This window comes from Elephas maximus, chromosome 11, assembly GCF_024166365.1.
Source record: "Elephas maximus indicus isolate mEleMax1 chromosome 11, mEleMax1 primary haplotype, whole genome shotgun sequence".
Lineage (NCBI taxonomy): Eukaryota > Metazoa > Chordata > Mammalia > Proboscidea > Elephantidae > Elephas > Elephas maximus.
The window spans coordinates 110890693-110912154 of NC_064829.1; the positions used below are offsets into that span (position 1 = coordinate 110890693).

General features: G+C 46.7%; 1 protein-coding gene across 1 annotated transcript; it reads right to left on the bottom strand.

The window, feature by feature from the left end:
* Positions 1 to 9232: 9232 nt before the first annotated feature.
* On the bottom strand, positions 9233 to 21402 carry SNRPA (small nuclear ribonucleoprotein polypeptide A). Its single transcript, XM_049901493.1, has 7 exons — positions 21294 to 21402; positions 20767 to 20861; positions 16879 to 17051; positions 14747 to 14926; positions 12167 to 12340; positions 11453 to 11541; positions 9233 to 9628 (listed from the first exon to the last, which is right to left on the bottom strand). Exons 2-7 carry the CDS (start codon positions 20837 to 20839, stop codon positions 9469 to 9471), a joined length of 849 nt encoding a protein of 282 aa, XP_049757450.1. The 5' UTR covers positions 20840 to 20861; positions 21294 to 21402; the 3' UTR covers positions 9233 to 9468.
* Between the last annotated feature and the right edge of the window lie 60 nt (positions 21403 to 21462).

Consider the following 21462-nt stretch of genomic DNA (forward strand, 5'->3'; position numbering starts at 1 on the left):
AGTGGGAATGTTTTCAGGCTCTCTCCATTTAGGGTGATGTTGGCTATTGGCTTTGTATAAATGCCCTTTATTATGTTGAGGAATTTTCCTTCTATTCCTATTTTGCTGAGAGTTTTTATCATGAATCAGGGTGAACTTTGTCAGATGTCTATTCTGCATCAATTGATAAAATCCTGTGATTCTTGTCTTTTGTTTTATTTATGTAGTGGATTACATTAATTGTTTTTCTAATGTTGAACCATCCCTGCATACCTGCTATGAATCCCACTGGGTCATGGTGAATTATTTTTTTGATATGTTGTTGAATTCCATTGGCTAGAATTTTGTTGAGGATTTTTGCATCTACATTCATGAGGGATATAGGTCTATAATTTTCTTTTCCTGTGGTGTCTTTACCTGGTTTTTGGTATCAGGGATATGCTGGCTTCATGGAATGAGTTTGGTAGTATTCCATCCTTTTCTATGCTCTGAAATACCTTTGGTAGTAGTGGTGTTAACTCGTCTCTGAAAGTTTGGTAGAACTCTGCAGTGAAGCCCTCCGGACCAGGGCTTTTTTTTGTTGGGAGCTTTTTGATTACCTTTTCAATCTCTTGTTAGGGATCTATTTAGTTGTTCTACCTCTGTTTGTGTCAGCTTAGGTAGGTAGTGTGTTTCTAGGAATTCATCCATTACTTCTAGGTTTTCTAATTTGTTGGAGTATAGTTTTTCATAGTAATCTGATATGATTCTTTTAATTTCAGTTGGGTCTGTTGTAATATCGCCCGTCTCATTTCTTATTAGGGTTATTTGCTTCCTCTCCTGTTTTTCTTTTGTCAGTTTGGCCAGTGGTTTATCAATTTTGTTGAGTTTTTCAAAAAACCAGCTTTTGGTCTTGTTAATTCTTTCAATTGTTTTTCTGTTTTCTATTTCATTTAGTTCAGCTCTAATTTTTATTATTTTCTTCTGGTGCCTGTGGGTTTCTTTGGTTGCTCTCTATTTATTCAAGTTTTAGGGATAGTTCTTTGATTTTGGGCCCTTTCTTCTTTTTGGATGTGTGCATTTATTGGTATAAATTGGCCTCTGAGCACCGCTTTTGCTGTGTCCCAAAGGTTCTGTTAGGAGGTGTTTTTGTTCTCAGTGGATTCTGTGCATTTCTTTATTCCATCCTTAACATCTTCTATAATCCAGTCTTTTTTGAGCAGGTTATTTGTTCACTTTCCAAATGTTTGATTTCTTTTCCCTGCTTTTCCTGTTATTGACTTTCACTTTTATCAGCTTAAGGTCAGAGAAGATGCTTTGTAATATTTCGATGTTTTGGATTCTGCTAAGGCTTCCTTTATGACCTAATATGTGGTCTATTCTAGAGAATGTTCCACGTGCACTAGAAAAGAAAGTATGTTTGGTTGCTGTTGGGTGGAGTGTTCTGTATATGTCTACGAGGTCAAGTTGGCTGACTGTGGCATTTAGATCTTCCACGTCTTTATTCAGCTTCTTTCTGGATGTCCTGTCCTCCACTGAAAGTGGTGTGTTGAAGTCTCCTACTATTATTCTGGAGCTGTCTATCTCACTTTTCAATGCTGAAAGAGTTTATGTATCTTGCAGCCCTGTCATTGGGTGCATAAATATTTAATATGGTTATATCTTCTTGGTTTATTGTTTCTTTTATCATTATATAGTGTCCTTCCTTATCCTTTCTGATGGATTTAACTTTAAAGTCTATTTGTCAGAAATTAATATTGCCACTCCTGCTCTTTTTTGATTGCTGTTTGCTTGATATATTTTTTTTCCATCCTTTGAGTTTTAGTTTGTTTGTGTCTCTAAGTCTAAGGTGTGTCTCTTGTAGGCAGCATATAGACGGATCTTGTTTTTTTAATCCATTCTGCCACTCTCTCTCTCTTTATTGGTGCATTTAGTCCATTTACATTCAGGGTAATTATGGATAGGTATGAATTTAGTGCTATCATTTTGATGTCTTTTTTGTGTGTGTTGACCGCTTCTTTTTCCCATTTGATTTTATGTGCTCAGATTTTCTTTATATATTGTCCTTTCCTCATATTTGTTGTTGTTGATTTTGTTTCTGCTGAGTCTGTATTTTTCCTTGTATTTTATTTTGATGAGTAGGATAGTTTGTCTCCTTTGTGGTTACCTTATTATTTACTCCTATTTTTATAAATTTATAACTTTTATTTCTTTGTATCTCTGTATCTTCCTGTCCGTATGGAAGGTGGATGATTACATTTCTTAGTCCCTCTTTATTATTTTAACGTTGTTTTCTTTTATATAATAACATCGCCGTTACCCTGTGTTGGGCTTTTTTTTTTTTTTTAATCTTACTTTTTTTTTTTTTTGATTTCCCTGTCTGGGTTGACTTCTGGTTGCTCTACCCAGTGTTCTAGTCTTAGGTTGATACCTGATATTATTGATTTTCTAACCAAAGAACTCCCTTTAGTATTTCTTGTAGTTTTGGTTTGGTTTTTACGAATTCCCTCAACTTGCGTTTATCTGGAAATGTCTTAATTTCACCTTCATATTTAAGAGACAGTTTTGATGGATATATGTTTCTTGGCAGGCAATTTTTTTCCTTCAATTTTTTAAATACGTCATCCCATTGCCTTCTTGCCTGCATGGTTTCTGCCGAGTAGTCCGAGCGTATTCTTATTGGCTCTCCCTTGTAGGTGACTTTTCTTTTATCCCTCACTGCTCTCATAATTGTCTCTTTATCTTTGGTTTTGGCAAGCTTGATTATAATATGTCTTGGTAACTTTCTTTTAAGATCTACTTTATGTGGAGTTCAATGAGCATCTTGGATAGATATCTTCTCATCTTTCACAATATCAGGGAAGTTTTCTGCCAACAAATCTTCAACAATTTTCTCTGTATTTTCTGTTATCCCTCCCTGTTCTGGTACTCCAATCACTCGTAGGTTATTTCTCTTGATAGAGTCCCACATGATTCTTAAGGTTTTTTCTTTTTTTTTAATTCTTTTATCTGATTTTTCTTCAAATATATTAGTGCCAAGTGATTTATCTTTGAGTTCAGAAATTCTAGCTTCTACTTGCTCAATTCTGCTCCTCTTTCTATTGAGTTATGTAATTCTGTAATTTTATTGTTAATCTTCTGAATTTCTGATTGCTGTCTATGGATTTTTCCAGCTTATTAAACTTTTCATTATGTTCCTGAATAATCTGATTTCTTCAGTTGTTTTATCTGTGTGTTCCTTGGCTTTTTCTGCACATTGCCTCATTTCCTTCCTGATGACTTGAAGTGTTCTGTATATTAAACTTTTGTATTCTACACCTGGTAATTCCAGGAATGCACTTTCATCTAGAAGATCCCTGGATTCTTTGTTCTGAGAGCCTGTTGAGGTGATCATGGCCTCTTTCTTTATGTGACTTGATATCGACTGTTGTCTCTGAGCCATCTATAAGTTATTGTATTAGTTTATGCTTGCTTACTGTGTCATAGCTGCTTGCTTTGTTTTGTTTTGGTATACCCATATGGGTTGCTTGAGTGAGCTAGCTTGATTTTTTTCGCCTTTGGAGCTCTAGTGTCCTGTCCCCAAGTGGCTAGAGCTTTTATCAGGTATATCAGTCTAGGAGTCCATTCAGTTTTCTTGTATGAATTCGGCTCAGGTTTCCAGGTAGCTGATCATCAAGTGTGTGGTACAGGCTCTGTCCTACAGTCTTAGAGGGGCAGGGGTGATTGGCATATATACTCGTATCTGATTGCAGCAGGGGGTCACGCTCTGAACAAGGCAGGGGTCTGAGAACCGACCCCCAAGTGTCTCTGAGGAAAACGCGTCTGTTCCCTAAGGCGTGCGGCTGGGTGGGCTCTGCAGTTGGACCACGGGCACCCAAAGTGTTTTTTTTAAGGACTGGGAGGTACCAGTTATCTCTGGACCCGTCTCGGGTGGCTGGGCGACCCATGTGGAGCCACCAGTCCTTAGGTCCCTGTTGTGGGTAGGTGAGGACCTTGTTTAATAGGCAAAGCAATGTCAAATGTCAAATACCCACTTCTCCACCGCACAGCTGAAATGGTTGGAGTTTGGCAACAGGGACCTGTCCTCCTGAAATAGGCCCACACAGGTCCATGCAGAAGGGAAAGGTGCTCAAGGTCCACGGACTGTTTATGCCTGAACAGGAGCTGCTACTGTCCTGAGCTCCCCCAGTTAATGGAGCTATCAAATTATCCTTTCCTCCCAGTTGCAAATTTTTTCCTTCCCCAAGGCCGTGAGGATGGCTCCAGGTGCTCGCCAGGGTCTATCTCAGGCCTAGGGATTCAGCCACTGAAGCCGGCTTGGGGGTGGGGGGAGCGTGGTAAAATATCTGCAAGTACTTAGCTTTTGCTGAGAGCACCCTTCTGCTCAGGTTCCGGAGGTGTGAGTGGGCTGTGTGGCTGCTGCTTCTCCCTGAGGAGAACGCTAGGACCAGCCCACTGCCAACGCCCTGGGAATGGTGCCTGAGGGCTCCCCATGATTCAGGTCCGGTAACTCCTCTCTGCTTCTGAAAGGTCTCTTCCTCCTCCTGCCCCTCAGTTCATTGTCTAAGCTTGCCTTTGAAGCTCAGGGCTCCCAGCTTGTCACAAATATACTCCTTTTACTTCTTTTTTCGGGTCTTTGTTGTAAAGAGGGCTCGACGGAAGCATCTGTCTATTCTGCCATCTTGGCTCTGACTCCTCACCATGTTTTTGAAAAATGTTTGGCTTTATTAATTCAAATGGATATTCTGCACCACCTCCGTAAGGGACAATTGTAAACCCATTTTACATGAAAACAACAGCATAGCGGATTACTAAGGTTGCACAGCTAGGAAGGGAAGGATTAGTTTTGGCTTCAGGGCCACACCCTTCACTATGCTGCCCTGCCTTGCAGGGCTTTTTGTAAGGGTTAAATGCACCCATCCAATGGGCTTAGAGAACACAGAGTAAGGAGAAACAGGTTAAGCAAATTACAAGGATGTGATCAGCAAAATCCAGAGTGGGAATCTCTACTAGACATCCAGCCTGATTTCTCTAATGAACTGCCAGGGAGATGATGGAAAAAATGAGACATTGAGGGGTGTTCTAGATTAACGGACTCAAGGGACATATCAGCCAGGCACAATGTGTGGGCCTTATTTGGATCCCGAGTCAAAATTATCCACATTTATGTATAAAACTATAGAAAATTTGAACACTGACTGAATATTTGTGGGAACACAGTCCTGTGGTTATATTTTTACCTTTTAGAAAAATCAAAACCAAACCCATTGCTTTCGAGTTAATTCTGGCTCATAGCCACCCTATAGGACAGAGTAGAACTGCACCGTAGGGTTTCCAAGGAGTGGCTGGTGGATCCCAACTGGCAACTTCTGGTTAGCAGCTGAGCTTTTAACTACTGTGCCACCAGAGCTCTTTATCTTTTAGAGATATACTTAAATCTCCACTGATACTGAAATAATCCTAGCAGGGGAGAAAGTGGGTGGGGGCTTGGGTGAAACATAATTTGGCCACTAATTGATAATAGGTGAAGCTGGTAGAAGGGAACATGGGGTTCTGTATGCTAGCCTTCTTTTAATGTATGTGTAAGTTTTCCACTACAAAACATTTTTTAAATTACTCTTTCATTCAATAGTTATTTAGCGTATATCCTATGCTTTGTAGCTGCTGCTTGCCGCTCACTGGATTCCACTAATAGCAACCCTACACGACAGAGTAGAACGGCTCTCTATGGTTTCCAAGGCTGTAATTTTTACGGAAGCAGACTGTCACATCTCCCTCCTATGGAGTGGCTGGTGGCTCAAACCGCTGACCCTCTGGGTAGCAGCCATGCGCTTAACAACTATGCCATGAGGTCTTCTATACCCATGCTAGACCTTGGATATTCGTCAAAGAACAAAACCTAAAGCCCTCTAGTGAGGGAGACAATTAACCATTAAGCACATGTCATTATCAGGTATGTAAATGAGATAACACATGAAGCATTAAAGATATTTAGAAATGAGAACACAATAAATACTACCAGTGGGAACTACGGCCCCCACTATTGATGAGGCAACAAAAGGTACAAGTACAGAAGAACTAGTTGGTGCCCGGCCACAATCGATGTCTGCCCTGTCAGGGAGCACAACAGACAACTCCTGAGGGAGCAGGAGACCAGTGGGATACAGACCCCAAATTCTCATGAAAAGACCATACCTGATGGTATGACTGCGACTAGAGGAATCCCAGAGACAATGCTCCCCAGAACTTCTGATGGCACAGGACAGGAACCATCCCCAAAGACAAATCATCAGGCATGAAAAGGACTGGTCAGTGGCGGGGAGAGAGATGCTGATGAAGAGTGAGCTAATTAAATCAGGTGGACACGGGAGAGTGTGTAGGCAACTCTTGACTGGAAGGGGGATGGGAAGATAGAGAGAGAGGGAAGATGGCAAAATTGGCACGAAACGAGAGACTGAAAGGGCTGACTCAATAGGGGGAGAGCAAGTGGGAGAAGGGAGTAAGATGTATGTAAACCTACATGTGACAGACTGATTGGAATGGTAAATGTTCACTTGAAGCTTAATAAAAAAAAAAAAAAAAAAGGTACAACTGACCTCACTTGCCGGAACCCAATGTATTGTTATTTTCATAACTAATTATTGCTTCACAACTAATTACTCCAAAATTGAGTGGTTTAAAACAACCAACATTTATTATCAGTTTCTGTGGGTCAGGAGTGCGGGTGTGGCTTAGGGGATGCCTCAGGTTCAGAGCCTCCCACAAGGCTGCAACAATTTGTTGACTGGGGCTGGAGTTTCATCTGAAGGCTGGACTGGGGGAGGATCCACTTACAAGCTCCCTCCTGTGGCTACTGGCAGCGTTCAGTTCCTCGTGGGCTGTTGAAGGAGCACCTGTCCCTTCCCAGCTTGGCCCCTCTGCAGATAGCTCACGACATGGCAGCTGGCTTCCGGCAGGGCAAGCAAGATGCACGCCAATATTTGAAACCTAACCTTGGAAATGACATCCCGTAATTTATGCTGGATTCATTTGAAGCAAGTCACTAGGTCCAGCCCATGCTCAGAGAGAGGATCTCAGAAGAGTTGGAATACCAGAGGGTGGGGATTATTGGGGGCCATCTTAGACACTGCTTACCACATCCAAACTTCCATGGATTGGCCATGCTGACCTCCCCAGTGAACCCTGTATCCCTGTTCCCCTGTACTGCAGCCACACAGCCAGGGCCACTCAGTAGCATAATTCTGTTTAACACATAACTGGCACCCCCTGGAGTTATGTGACATGCAGTGCTTTCTGAGGCTTCCCTTCTGTCAGGTCCTCCAACTCTGAACTCACGCCTACCCCAGGGCCTTTGCACTGCTCCCAGACCCTCACATGGCAGGCCGCTTCGGGTCATTCAGGGCTCAGCTCAAACATCACCTTCGCAGCGTGGATCTTTGCTGGCCTCCCTGTGAAATGCTGTCCCCTCAACTTTGATTTTCCATGCTGTTGAGGACGAACCTGAATCTCAGCACGCTCCAGAATGAGAAACCTGCAGAGAATCTGAACTCATACCTCGCCCTCAAAGCTGTGCTTTGAGGTCCACAAGGAAAGGATCCTTCTTTCCAAAGTGTCTACCTCTCTCCCAGGCTTTCTCACCTCTGGGCTGGCCAGACCAAAATTTTTTAGGGGGATATTTGCTGAGTTTGAGTGCTTGCTAAGTACCTGGTAGTGTCTGTGTACGTGGAGGAGGGTAAACATCATCACAGTATTGATAAGCAGAGGTCACTGAAGCTCAGAGTAGGGACACTGACTGCCTGTGGGGTCACAACAATTCCAGAGTAGAAACCAGCACCATCTAACCCCAGAGCCCTCGTATTTAACCACTAGGCCCATGGCTGCCAGTGTGGTAGGGCAAGATGCTTCCACTTAGTGTCTGCAATAACCTGCATCATTTGGGGAAGGCAATCCCTTTCTCCTTTCAATTTCAAAGGCTAGAGGGAGAGTCTCCATTTGGTACTACGTGTCTTCATCGCTTCTAACACTTGTCAGTGTTTCCCTTTAACCAAAACGGAGCAGGCTTCAAGCTTAGAGCCTTGGCAGGCAATGTCCACAGAGAATTTAACATGATAGTTTTATTTACTTTTGGTGGTTATTTTCTGCCTCTGGCAAATGATCCCATTTTTCAATTTACATGGTTTTAGAAAGATATCCGAAGTGATGTTTTTACAAGCAAATTTAAACATTGTCCAGGACAGACGTGTGACAGAGATTGCCAAGAAGGGTTCCCCCTCATTCTATCTCCTTATTTCAAAACTGCAGCTGGGCGCAAGGCTGCCCATCCAGAAACTACCTTTCCTGGACTCCCCCACAGCTAGGGTTGCTGTTAGCTGCTATAGAGTGGATCTTGACTCACAGGGGTCCCATTTGACAGAGGAAAACTGCCCCACAGCGTTTTCTAGGCTGTAACCTTTATGGAAGCAGATTCCCAGGTCTTTCTTCCACGGACATGCTGGGTGGGTTCAAACAGCCAACCTTTCCGTCAGCAGCTGAGGGCTTAACCATTACACCAACAGGGCACTGGAGGGGAATTTGCTATAGTCACTTTCCTGATGCTCCTGGCTGGTAGCTAGCCAGCAAGGTCAGATAAGCTGGGTCTGAGATGGCCACACGTTTTGTACACACGTCTGGTCGCAGCTTCAACTTTCCCTGTGTGATCGAGTGAGTCTGGGCTGTCCTGGCAGCACCAGTGGCATCTTACCGGACTCTAGATTGTAGTGGAATTAGGGCCTGTAAACTTGAACTAAAAGTCTCAAACCCAGGCAGCCAATCCTGTCCTTCCGACGATATCACTGGCATCCAATTCCCTGTGTTAAATCCCTTTCCACCTGAAGTTCCTAGGGTGGTTTGTATGGGACTGCTGTTAGGGCACAAGGTACTTTTGTGCATAGTAAAAAACAGATGAAGAAAAACTTCTTCCTCAAGACACTATCATCTGTTAGAAAATCTCGTAACTAAACATATATGTCTTCGAAGTGAATGGTATGGTGTTTCCTTAAAGGTAGCATCCTTGTGCAGTTCACGACTTGCCCAACTGTACATGACAGACCTGAGTTTCCATTTCCTGGTCTGACGCAGATTGAGCCAAAATACAAAACTGTGAAAGTAGTAAAGGTGACTTAAGAATGGACGGTTATCAGTACGCTAATCTGTGCTTTTCCAGGTTTGCAAACCTAACACGTTAGGCGATCCCAAAACTCAGAAAGCTGATATGCAGGGAGGAGAACGGAATAAAACAAACACAACAAATGGTTGCGAAAAACCAAACCTCAAAAAAACACTTTAATTCCAGCCTAACAGCGCCAGGTGCAATGTCTGGGGACAGACTCTGGGTACAATGCTGTGTGGCGACCACTCACTCACACACGGCTCGGAGAAGGCCCCCAAGGGGGACTTACCTTCAAGGGGCTGAGCCAAGGGGGGGAAGGGCGAGCCAAAGACAGGGACAGGGGCGGACACGGGGGGAAGGTGCTACTTCTTGGCGAAGGAGATCTTCATGGCGTTGCTCTGGGTGATCTTGAAGCCCTGCAGGGCATCGCGAGCTGCCCCCGCCTGCACCTCATTGTCAAACTCCACGAAGGCGATGTCGTGCCGCCCGGGGACCAACCGGACCTCCTTGAAGCCAGGGAACCTGAAAGAAGGGAAGAACAGACATCAGGATCCAGCCTTGCCATTGTGCTCCTAACATTTCAACACGTTATATAAGACCTGATACAAACCAACCAGTCTCACCCAGGAACAATTTTGCCCTCCAATGAACATCTGGTGATGTCTTGAGAGGTTTTTGGTTGTCCTACCTGAAGGGAACTGTCCTACTGCATCTAGGCTAGGGATTTTGCTAAACATCCTACAAAGTACATGACAGCCCCACAACAAGAATTATCCAGCCCGTAATACATTTAGTGCTGAAGTGAAAAACCCTAACATAAACAAGTAAATGTACACAATGTAAACATATCATTTAACCAACACATTCAACATAAACACCCGTGCAACCACAACCCAGATCAAGAGAACACTACCCCCTCCAGAAACACACACTACCCTCCCTTTTACGCTATGCTGTTACTTAAATTTCCCTCTTCTCATTCCTTACGTCCTTCTCCATCAGTCAACCCCGATCAGTACTCCGACAGCCATCAGTACTCTGACAGCGTGTACTGTTTCCCTGTCATGGTATATACACGGCATTTTCTATTTTATTCAGTATTTTGGAATTTCCTGTCAGCCAAGAACTACCCACAATGCTTTCTCTTCCTCCACTCTCCCAGGCTGTCTCCAACTCACCCACACCGTGATAAACGCCCCATTCACAGTATAGGAGATGCAAACAGAAGCAGAATCACCAGAACACAAGCTGCCTCCAGCTTCACTGAAGAGCGGCCAGTTACTGTACGCAATGACGCACTGGTCTATATCCTGGCCACAGGGCACAAGGGTCCATATCCCTCATGTCCCACACCCCCAGATTTTTGTTTTTGTTTTTCTGTGGGGCAGTTATTCTTGGTCTCCCTCGCCCCCTTTTTGTGCTTTAAATGAAAGTTTACAGATCAAGTTAGTTTCTCATACAAAAAATTATGTGGTTATGTGACCCTAGTTGCTCTCCTTATAATATGGCAGAACACTCCCCCTTTCCACCCCGGGTGGTTCCCATGCCCATCCAACCAGCTCCTATCCCTTTCTACCTTCTCCTCTCGCCTCCTGACAGGAGCTGCCCACTTAGTCTCATTTATCTACTTGAGCTAAAAGGCACACTCTTCACCAGTATCATTTTATGTCGTATAGCCCAGTCTAATCTTTGTCAGAAGAATTGGCTTTGGGAATGGTTTTAGTTTGGGGCTAACAGTCCAGGGGCCATGTCTTCCGAGGTCCCTCCAGTCTCAGTCAGAACATTAAGTCTGGTCTTTTTACTAGAATTTGAGTTCTGTGCCCACGTTTCTCCTGCTCCATCAGGGACTCCCTGTTGTTTTCCCTGTCAGGGCAGTCATTGGTGTTAGCCAGGCACCATCTAGTTCTTCTGGTCTCAGGCTGATGAAGTCTCTGGTTTATGTGGCCCTTTCTGTCTCCTGGGCTCATATTTTCCTTGTGTCTTTGGCTCACACCCCAGTTTTTGAGAGTGCTGATTTTGCCAGTGTTCAATGTTAAATCACTGTTGTTTTACATGCTCCTGTACTTCTCAATTTTAGACTGGAAAAACAAGGCTGAGCCTGGACTCGCCTCACCCTCACCTATCCCGAAGGCTGAGGAAGGCCCTGCAGGCCTGGCTACTGCTGACCACTCTAGCCTCACCAGCCACCACAGGCCTCCAGAGGCTTTGGGCCCAGCCACAGCTACCTCCCACCTTCAGTCACCACCCCTCCTACAAAGCCCAAGCCTGCTCAAGGCTGAGTCCTGAGGCCTATTCCCACCTCCTAGCCATTGTCCTGGCCCTGGCCCACCCATAGGCTCCACTTACTGGTTAAAAAGCATGGACAACATGAGTTCGTTGGTCTCCTCTGGCAGGTTAGTGAGGAACAAGATGTGATTCGGTGGGTTTTCTGAAAGCTGCAGGGGAGAGAGAAAGATCATGAGCACAGAAGTCTAGTGGGGCATCCTCATACCCCCTCTTCCTCTCATCCCTTGCCCTGCCTGAATTTTCTCTAGCACTTACCACATCCTGATACACTATGTTGTTACCCGTCTGTCCCCTGCCCTTAGCCTCCGCTAGACTGTAAGCAACAGGAGGGCAGAGATGTTTCAGCTCCGGTCACTGGAATGCCTCCAGAGCAGAGAATAGAGAGCAGGGCTGGTGCATAAGCCTCGCCCTGACCTTCCAAATCTCATCCAGCTAACATGCCCACCCCTCTCCTGCCCCAGGGCCCTACCCCACTGCTACATCATGCAGAGAGCTCTGCCACCATATCAAGGCCTCAGAGAGGCCTATAAGACTACCCACTCTAAAACTGGGACTCCTAAGTTCGTTTCTATTCCTGTACAATTTCTCTGTGATTCTTCATAGCATTTTTTATCTGTTAACACACTCTTCACACATGCTAGAATGAAGAGCTCAAGAGAACAGGGACTGGGTCAGCCCTGTTCCCTCTTTCTATCCTCAGAGCCTGGCAGAGTGGACACCTGACACACATGGTTACCAGGACTCTCCAGAGACCCCAGAGAACTAGACACTTACAGGCTGGGCAGGCGGCATCTGTCCCGGCATAAGCTGCTGTGGGGGCATGGCCCCTGGCGGGATCTGGCCGGGTGCGAGGCCCGGCGGCGGGATCATGCCGGGTGGAGGCATGTAGGGAGGCTGGCCCGGCATGTGGTGCATGATGCGGGGTGCCTGTGTCATTGGCGGCATGCCCTGTGGAAAGAGGGGACAGGACTTGAGACTGGCTGGCAGTGGGAGAAGGCGTGCAGACGGTGTCAGCAGGAGACAAGGTCATCAGAGGAAACCCAGGGTGACAGACACGTGGAGAGTGACCCAGGCTCAGGAAGAGGCGAAACAAGCAGATACTGGACACCCGGAGACAGACGGACAAGGCAAGAAACCCACAGTGAAAAAAAAAATAAATAAATAACAGAAAATTAGTTGATAAGACTGAGCTTTGCTTATATATGAATAGGGAGAAAAAAGGAGAAAAAACAATCAAAATGCTAACAATCTTTAGCTTTTGTTGAGCGGAGTGAAGTATTCGCTATAATGAGTAACGGATACTTCTGTTTCTAGCAAAAAAACTTTGTTGTTGTTAGGTGCTGCTGAGTTGGTTCCGACTCATAGCAACCCTGCATATAACAGAACAAAACACTGCCTAGTCCTGCACCATCCTCGTAATCCTTGCTATATTTCAGCTGGTTTTTGTAGCCACTGTGTTAATCCATTTCATTGAGGGTCTTCCTCTTTTTTCACTGACCCCTTTCCTTACCAAGCACTATGTCCCTCTCCAGGGCATTGCCAATAACATGTCCAAAGTACATGAGATGTAGTTTTGCCATCCTTGTTTCCAAGGAGCACTCTGGCTATACTTCTTCTTCTGGCAGTCCGTGGTATATTCAACACCATAATTCAAAGGCATCAGTTCTTCAGTCTTCCTTATGCATTGTCCAGCTTTTGCCTGCATAGGAGGCAACTGAAAACACCATGACTTGGGTCTGGTGCACCTCAGTCCTCAAGGTGAAATCTTTGCTTTTCAACACTTTAAAAAGGTCTTGTGCAATAATTTGCCCAGTGCAGAAAAATTTTGAGGGGATGGGGGGGAGGGGGAGGCCAAGACCTAGAGAGAAAAAAAGGCAGTGGAATCAAAGACGGAAAAGGCTGATGAGGAAAGATGGTGGGAAGAAATGGGAGGGGTGGTGGTGGGGAGGGGATGGGGGGGAGGCAGCCTAACAGCGCACAGCCCACAGCCCTGCACACAGCAGAGATGGTGGGGCTGCCAGGGTTGGACTCACAACCTAGAGTCAGATGTGGAAGTACGTCAATCGGACAGAAAGCTGGGCCCAGGAGAGGGAAGAGTGATGACAGTGGGGAAGCCAGAATAGCAGCTCAGAGCGTGTCGGACCCACACGCTGGCTGCAGTGGAGGTGGACAAATAAAGCATGACCCAGTCAGAAAGCCCAACACGGAGACTCAGGTCGACCAAAGGGTCCAGCTTACCCATCTTTTCTTTTATAGTTCGTGCTTTTTGTATCCTGTTTAGAAAACAGGATGTTTCCAGTTTCAATGCCATCACCAAGGTCATGAAGGCATTTTCCTGTTTTCTAGAATCTTGTTTGAGCGGTCACGTTCAAGTCTGTGATCGATCTCAAATTACCTTTTATATCTAGTACAAGGCTGGGCTTGTTTTTCCCCTTACAGGCAGCCAATTGGTTCATCATCATCTTCTGTGAAGAAAAGTCCTTTCCACACTCAATTGCAGCAGGTCCTTTATCACAAGTTAAGTAGCCACACATGCGTGGATCTGTTTCCAGACTCTGGTCTGTCCCACTGGTCTATCTTCCCACCCTTATCCCCAGCCCACACTATCTAGATTGTTTTAGCTTTAGAAGGAGACTTGCCACTTCGTAGCACAGGTCCTCCAGCTTTGTTTTTCTCACCTGCCTTGGCCGTGCCTTTGCACAAGTATTTTAGAAACAGCCCATCGACCTTCACAAAAATACTTGCTGGGATTTGGATGGGAATTGCATCGCATCTATAGCTCAACTTGGAGAACTGACATCTTAACAATATTGGGACTTCCCATCCAGGTGTTCAGGTTGTCTCAAATTTCTCTCAGCAATGTCCTGTGGTTTCAGGGTAGAGGGTCTGCACACCTTCTGATGGACTTCAAGTTGCTACTGTGAACAGTGTTTTGTTTTTCCAATTCTACTTGTTGTTGCTAACATACAGATGTGCAATTGATTTTTTCATATTGGCCTTATATCCAACAACCTTGTTAAATTTACTTACTAATTCTAATAGCTGGTGAATACATTCCTCTGGATTTTCTACATGTACGTTAACATAAAAAGCACAGACAATAAAACCAGGATCGAGAGAGAGAATAAGAAACCAAGAAACAGAACCACAGGGAAAGACCATGAGGTATTTCAGAGAGGAGATACCATCATCCAGTCACTCAACCACCTGAGACAGACATACGACCTCTTTAAGGAAATGAAAGGGAGGAGTTTGAATCCCCAAGAGGAGAGCTTCCCCTACCCTGACCTGGCCAGGCCACGTGGCTGAGGAAGGCCCAAGGGCAAGAGGGACAGTCTGTGGGCCCTGGCTTACCGGAACAGGCCCCTGGACGGCCCCCACCACAGAGGCAGCTGCCCCGCCCTGCACAGCCTTCTTGGCAGCTGGGGTCTCCTGGCTCTTGGGCTTCCTCTTCTCCCGCTTGCGGTCCCGCTCCACGAAGGTGCCCTTCATCTTGGCAATGATATCAGAGTCTGTCTTGGCATACTGGATTCGCTACAGAGTAGAAGGAGAAAGGTCAAGAGCATGGGCGTCAGAGCCAAATTACCTGTGTTCAAAATCGGACCCAACCACAGGCTTGCTGAGTAATCCTATGAAAATTGCTTGGCCTCAATTTCTTCATTCATAAAATTGGAGTTATATTATCCTCACCAAAAGGATTGCTATGAAGACAAAAGTTAAAACACATAGTAAGTGCTCAGTGAATGGGCTGTTGCCATTTTTAAAGAAAGATGGGACAGCTCTGAACATCAGGCCAAGGGCAGAAGCCTACGGAGCCAGGAGATTTTCCAGTCACACAAGTCTCCCAGCTGTGTATGGAGAACGCACTTGCCCGCTCTACGCTCGGGGAGCAGTGGTGAATACAACAGACCCAAGTCCCTGCCCTCAGGGAGCTCATTCAGTCAGGGAGATAAAAGGAAGATTAAAAGTGAACTGAGAATGTGAAGGGGAATGTGAAGCATTGAGAAGAATTGAAGTTTTCGGACAAGGTAGCCAGGAAAGGCCTCACTGAAGTCACACCTGTGCAGGCGCCATTCAGGGAAGGAGCCATATGGACAAGTGGGGGAAAGAATGTCCTAGAAAAGGGAACAGCCTAGCCAAGAGCTAAGGTGTGCCCGGTGTGTTTCAACAACAGCAAGGAGGACAATGCGGAGAGCAGAGGGGGAGAAAATGAGGCCAGACATGCCACAGGGGCTGGAAGCAGGAGGACCATGGTGAGGGCCGTCTCTTCCAGAAAGGCAGGAGACACGAGTGCTCTGAGCAGAGCAGTGGCGTCTTGGCTGTAGGGTGGGGAGTAGAGGTACAAGCAGGGGGACAGCAAGCAGGCCACTGCCAGTCCTGGGGAGGGAGCTAGTGGCTGGGACCAGCTCAGCAGCAGTGGAAGGGTGAGAAGCAGTAGACGGGTGAAGGTAGAGTTGACAGGACTTCCTGACAACTCAAACGGGCTTGAGAGCTTGATATGGCCCAAGCGGTAATTTAGGGGCAAAAGCGGGGAGAACAATCCAAAAATACTCATGATTTTTACACCTAAAATGCGAATTTCTAGCTGCCTGTGAAAGGCAACTGGAAGATGTGGCAACTTAGGCTCCCATTCCCAGGGGCAGCTGCCCTCAGGCCCACTGCTTCCACATAATTGTCTCCCATACTGAGGTCACCTCCCCAAGGGAGCTGGGTCAGGGAGGCCTGGTCAACACAGTAAAACTCGAAAACTGACCAGAGAACAAGAGAGAAGCCCCAACGAAAAGAACCAAAGGTGCCTGCGAGTGATGTGCCAGGAATTTTAGTTCCAGGCAGAGACTTTAAGCCATTCCTTACCTCCACAGACCAGTCCCCTCGCTGTCCACTGGGCCTCTTGAGTGTCGGCAGCCCATCCCTTCCTGCTTGGGTCCTGCCCCGCCCCCTCTTACCTGGGAGCCTGACCCGGCCTCACTCTGGCAACTGGACCCTAGTCTCCCTCCTCTAACCCACTTCCACCCACAGCCATGGGCACCTCCCGCAACCCTCCTGTGGCTCCCCAGCACCCTCAAAATAGAAGGTTTTTGTTCACTATCAGAACAAAACCCAGTTCTCTTGCCTGATATTTCATATGCTCTCTAGGCCACACCTTCCCTACCACCTCCTGCCCTGTGCTCCAGCCAAAGGAACTAGACTCAACTCCCCAGTCATATATGCGCTTGGTGATCTGAGTCTCAGTCCACACCGACCCACTGCTGAAAGACTCTCCCTCTCCTCCGCCAGCTAACTCTTCTCTTCATTCAAGTCTCACCTCATCCAGAAAGCCCTCCCTGAGCCCCTAAACAGCAGGAACAAAAAATCGCTCTCCTGAGGAAGCTGGGCTACAGATGACAGGAGGAGTCATCTACACCGACCCGCCCCCCCCGCCACCCATCCAGTCTCCCATGGTATTTCTCACACGCACACACGTCCACCACACCCACAATGCTCACCATGGGCTTGTCGTAGAAGGGGAAGCCCTGCATGGAGCGCAAGGCGTTGGTAGCACTGCTGACCTCCTTGAAGATGACAAAAGCCTGGCCTCTCATCTTCAAGCTCCGCGACACGAGGATATCTAGGATCTGGCCAAACTGGGAGAAGATGGCGTACAGGGACTTCTTCAGCTCTGTAGCAGGAGAGGAAAGCCCCACTGGTGACCAGAGACCTGGGTACCATTCCCTGGAGCTTGAGCTCCCTTTTTGAGCTCATCAGCCAACTGATGGAGTACCCAGAATGCCCTGAGTCAGTAAACCCCCACGACCCAACCACAGCAACCACCATGAACCACTCAAGGGCCCAGTGCACTGCTCCATAAGATGGGGAGAGTGATGGCACCCACCCCACAGGGTCGCTGAATGACGACCATGACTTCCCTCTCCCTGCGAGGTATACGCTATGCTCACTTTTTTTTACAGTACCATCTAAAAAAAAGGGGCGGGGGGGAGCACAGTGGTTCTTACAAAAATACCTCGTTGGGGGGAAGGGAATGGTTAGCAATCAAACTTAGAAGATATGCGTTATTTGCGTAAAATATTGTAATTCCACCTCAGCTTTGCACCGGCTGTTCCCTCTGCCTGATGTTTGCACGTCTGCTTCCTTCTAGTCATCCAGGTCTCAGCAGAAGAGAAGCTAACTCAGAGAGGCCTCCTCTAAACACGCTGTCCAAATGGCCTCCCTCTCATCCATCACTCTGTCCTGTTCCCCCCTCTCTCTCTGTGCTTTCCCTTCGTGGCATTTTCTACCTCCAACGACATGTTTACTTATTCTGTCTCTCCCTCTGAAAAATGACAAACCCATCCAATTTGTTTACCACAGTAGCCAGATGCCTGGTGCCACCTGCAACACACAAACTTCTCCACATTTACATGAATAAAGACACCGTTAAGTGCTTTTCAGAAATAACTTCACTCAATTCTAACAACCCCATGAGGAAGCGACTAAGGCCACCCCTACAACATTCCCATTTTACTAACATGGAAACAGGCTTTGACAGGAATCAATGGCCCAGGAAGAGTGTCTTAAGGGTGCTGAGAAGGACAAGGCAGAGACGGGACCAGGACTCAAGTCTATCCAAACCCAGCACTACCACCTCAACCAAACTGCCTACGTTGACAGCAAGCAGAGTTTAAGCTCAACAAAGGAAGGAGTGGTCTTACCACCCAGGCCTGAAAAAAGTACGAATATCTTATGTAAAGAAGGGAACTGTGCAAAAGATATTTGGTGAACTGGACCAATAAGCAACATCATGATAAATAGAGAAGAGATTGAAGTTGTCAAGGGTTTCATTTTACTTGGATCCACAATCAACAGCCATGGAAGCAGCAGTCAGGAAATCAAAAGACGCACTGCACTGCATAAATCTGCTGCAAAGGACCTCTTCAAAGTATTGAAGAGCAAAGATGTCATCCTGAAGACTAAGGTGCGCCTGACCCAAGCCATGGTATTTTCAATCACATCATATGCACGGGAAAGCTAGACAATGCAAAGGAAGACGGAAGAAGAGTTGACGCCTTCAAATTGTGGTGTTAGCAAAGAATATTGAATATATCGTGGACTGCCAAAAGAATGAACAAATCTGTCTTGGAAAAAGTGTGGCCAGAATACTCCTTAGACGCAAGGACGGCGAGACCGCGTCTTACATAGTTTGGACATGTTGTCAGGAGGGATCAGTCCCTGGAGAAGGACATCATGCTTGATAGAGTATGGGGTTGGCGGAAAAGAGGAAGACCCTCAACGAGGTGGATTGACACAGTGGCTGCGACAATGAGCTCAAGCATAACAACAACTGTACGGATGGCACAGGACCGGGCAGTGTTTCGTTCTGTTGTGCATAGGGTCGCTATGAGTCGGAACCGACTCGACGGCACCTAACAACAGATACTAGAGGATGGGTGAAGGAAATGTGTGTGTACCTGTTTGGGGTGGGGGGATGGGAGCAAGGGTGTTTTGAAGCAATTAGCCAGAAATTCTTTGTGACATTTCTAGTTTTCATCTCTTACCTTTTGTCCTCATGCGCCTAGTTTGAGGCCCAGGCATTCCACTGGACTCAGGACCACTGCCTAGCCTCTAGCCTCCCCTCCTGCCCACTCCAGTTCACCCTTCCCAGCTGTGAGGATTTTTCACAACCGACAACTGACTGTGTCCCTTGCATAGCTCTACAATGCCTTCAGGATAAGCTCACCAATTCATTCAGCCCAGAAGGCCCCGAGAGCCAGGAGTGCCTTGCTCATGGGAAGCTTCAGCCACACAAAACTACTTATAGTTCCCAGAACATCCCAGGCTCTTTTGTCCCTAGGTAGTTATATAGCTGGTCAAAGTCATGAATACCTTTCTCCCTCACCAAATGCTGCTTCCTCAAGCTTTGGAGGGCTTCTACCAAACCCTGGTGGCTAGTGGTCAAAAACAACAGCTGCTAACCAAAAGGTCAGCAGTTTGAATCCACCAGGTGCTCCCCGAAAGCCATACAGGGCAGTTCTGCTCTGTCCTATAGGGTCACTATGAGTCGGAATTGACTTGATGTCCAGATTTGGGTTTTTTTTTTTTTTTGAAACTAAATGAATCTCTGTCCTTCTACATACCCAACCCCCTCCCCTTACTCATCCTGGCTGTATTCTTCCACCTGGGCCTCTCCCCACCATAGCCCTGATCCTCTGACTTGTCACAATCAGATGACGGGTCTGTCTCCTCCACTGGACTGTGGCTCCAACAGGGCAGGGCCAGGGCTGACTTGCTCCCCATGGTGCCCTCAGCACCTCACCACCTAGCATGGCCAGGCGTGATAGTTTAAAAGCATGTGCAGAATCTACATTCCTTGTTTTGTTTTTTTCCAACAGCAACTTTATCAGTAACCTCAAATTTAATTCCAGCAGCTCCTTTGTGATAACAACCAACACCTACCTGATTCTTCCTACCAAGTACCATAAAAAGCACTGCATGGAGATTTAGCTAATTTAATCCTCACAACATCCATGCAAACATGGTATTATGATCTTGCCCAGTTTTCAGAGCCCTGGTGGCACAGTGTTAACAGCTCCGCTGCTCACCAAAAAGGTTGGCAGTTCAAATCCACCAGCGGCTCCTTGGAAACTCCATCGGGTAGTTCTACTCTGTCCTATAGGATCACTATGAGTCTGAAGTGGCTTGATGGCAATGGGTTTTTGGGTTAGTCCAGTTTTCAGATAAAGAAAAAAGTGGGATTCAGTAAAGGGGACAACTTGCTTGAGAAAATAGAAGAGTCTATACAATGTCAAGTATGTTCTTAAACAGAACTCCAAACTGGTGGCCTCAGCTACTTTCCCTGCTGTGTGACCTTGGGCAAGTCAAGTCACACTTGAGTGTCAATTTTCTATCTGAGACACAGGATTAACAAAAGCTTCTTCCAGCAGGATTGTTAAATGGAAATTTATGTAAAAGTGCATAGCTCACCACGTGGTACAGAATGTTCCGTTACTGTTGCGTATTTTCATTGTGGACTGGTCACTGAAAACATGACAGTGACCTAGAGAGCTCCAGTCCCTGCCCTCACAGAACTCACAGGTTGGTGGGGAGACATGACAGCCCAGAGTGATCAGGACTTGATGCCCAGGGCCTATAAGTCAGAGGGAGACACCTGGGGGAGGAATGGTCCTGTGAACTGAGACGTGAAAGACAAGCAATAGTGGCCAAGTTAGCGGGTAGGGCGTGGATCAACTAAGGGAGTGTTAAAAGTCAGAGGACGCAGCATGTGCGAGGACCGAAGGGTTAGCTCTAACAGGCAGGCTGGAGTAGACAAAGATAGAGAAGCGATGGGAAGGGCCAACTCGTGCGGTACAGCCCAGCGCTTGGGCCACTGGAGAACTCACCATCCTTCTTGATCTTCTCGTTGAGATTGTTGATATAAATTGTGTGGTTGGGGCGGGTCTCGGGAACTGCCATGGAGCTAGATGCCGAGGTAGGGCTAAGAAAAGGAAAAAGGGAACTTCACGCCTGGGTTTTTCTAAATCCTTTGCCCCAACTCTAGTTTAACGGACTGCTCACGGATCTTCCTTCCCGGAAAAAGTCAGTTTGGGCAACGCGGCGGGGGCAGAAACCGCTTCTAATCCCCGCGTGCTAAGGGAAACCTCGAGAGGTTTACTACGAGTCCCAGAATGCTCTACGCGACCCAGTAGGCGGGGCGTCCTACATGGCGATTCCTATTGACTCACACGCCCAAAGGGCGGCCCAGGAGAAAACACCCGGATGTAAAACCAGTTAAGGAAGGGGAGACAAATTTGGGGCATCCTGGGCTCATGCAGCGGGAAAGTTTCTCCAGACAAGATGCGGGAGAGTCCGAGCTCCATCTGCGCCACCCGCCCGTCGCCGATGACCGCCTGTGACCGAGATTACTCACCGACCGGACGGCAGCTCCCACAAGTAGCGTCTCCTGAGTTCCTGAGGTTGGACCACAAAGCTTCCTCCCTTGACCCAGCCTTTGCCTTCCCGCAAGCCAATCTCCGCGTGGAAACTTGGCAGTTTGACCAATCAGAGTAAATTTCACCTCCCTCACCAATAGCTTGCCA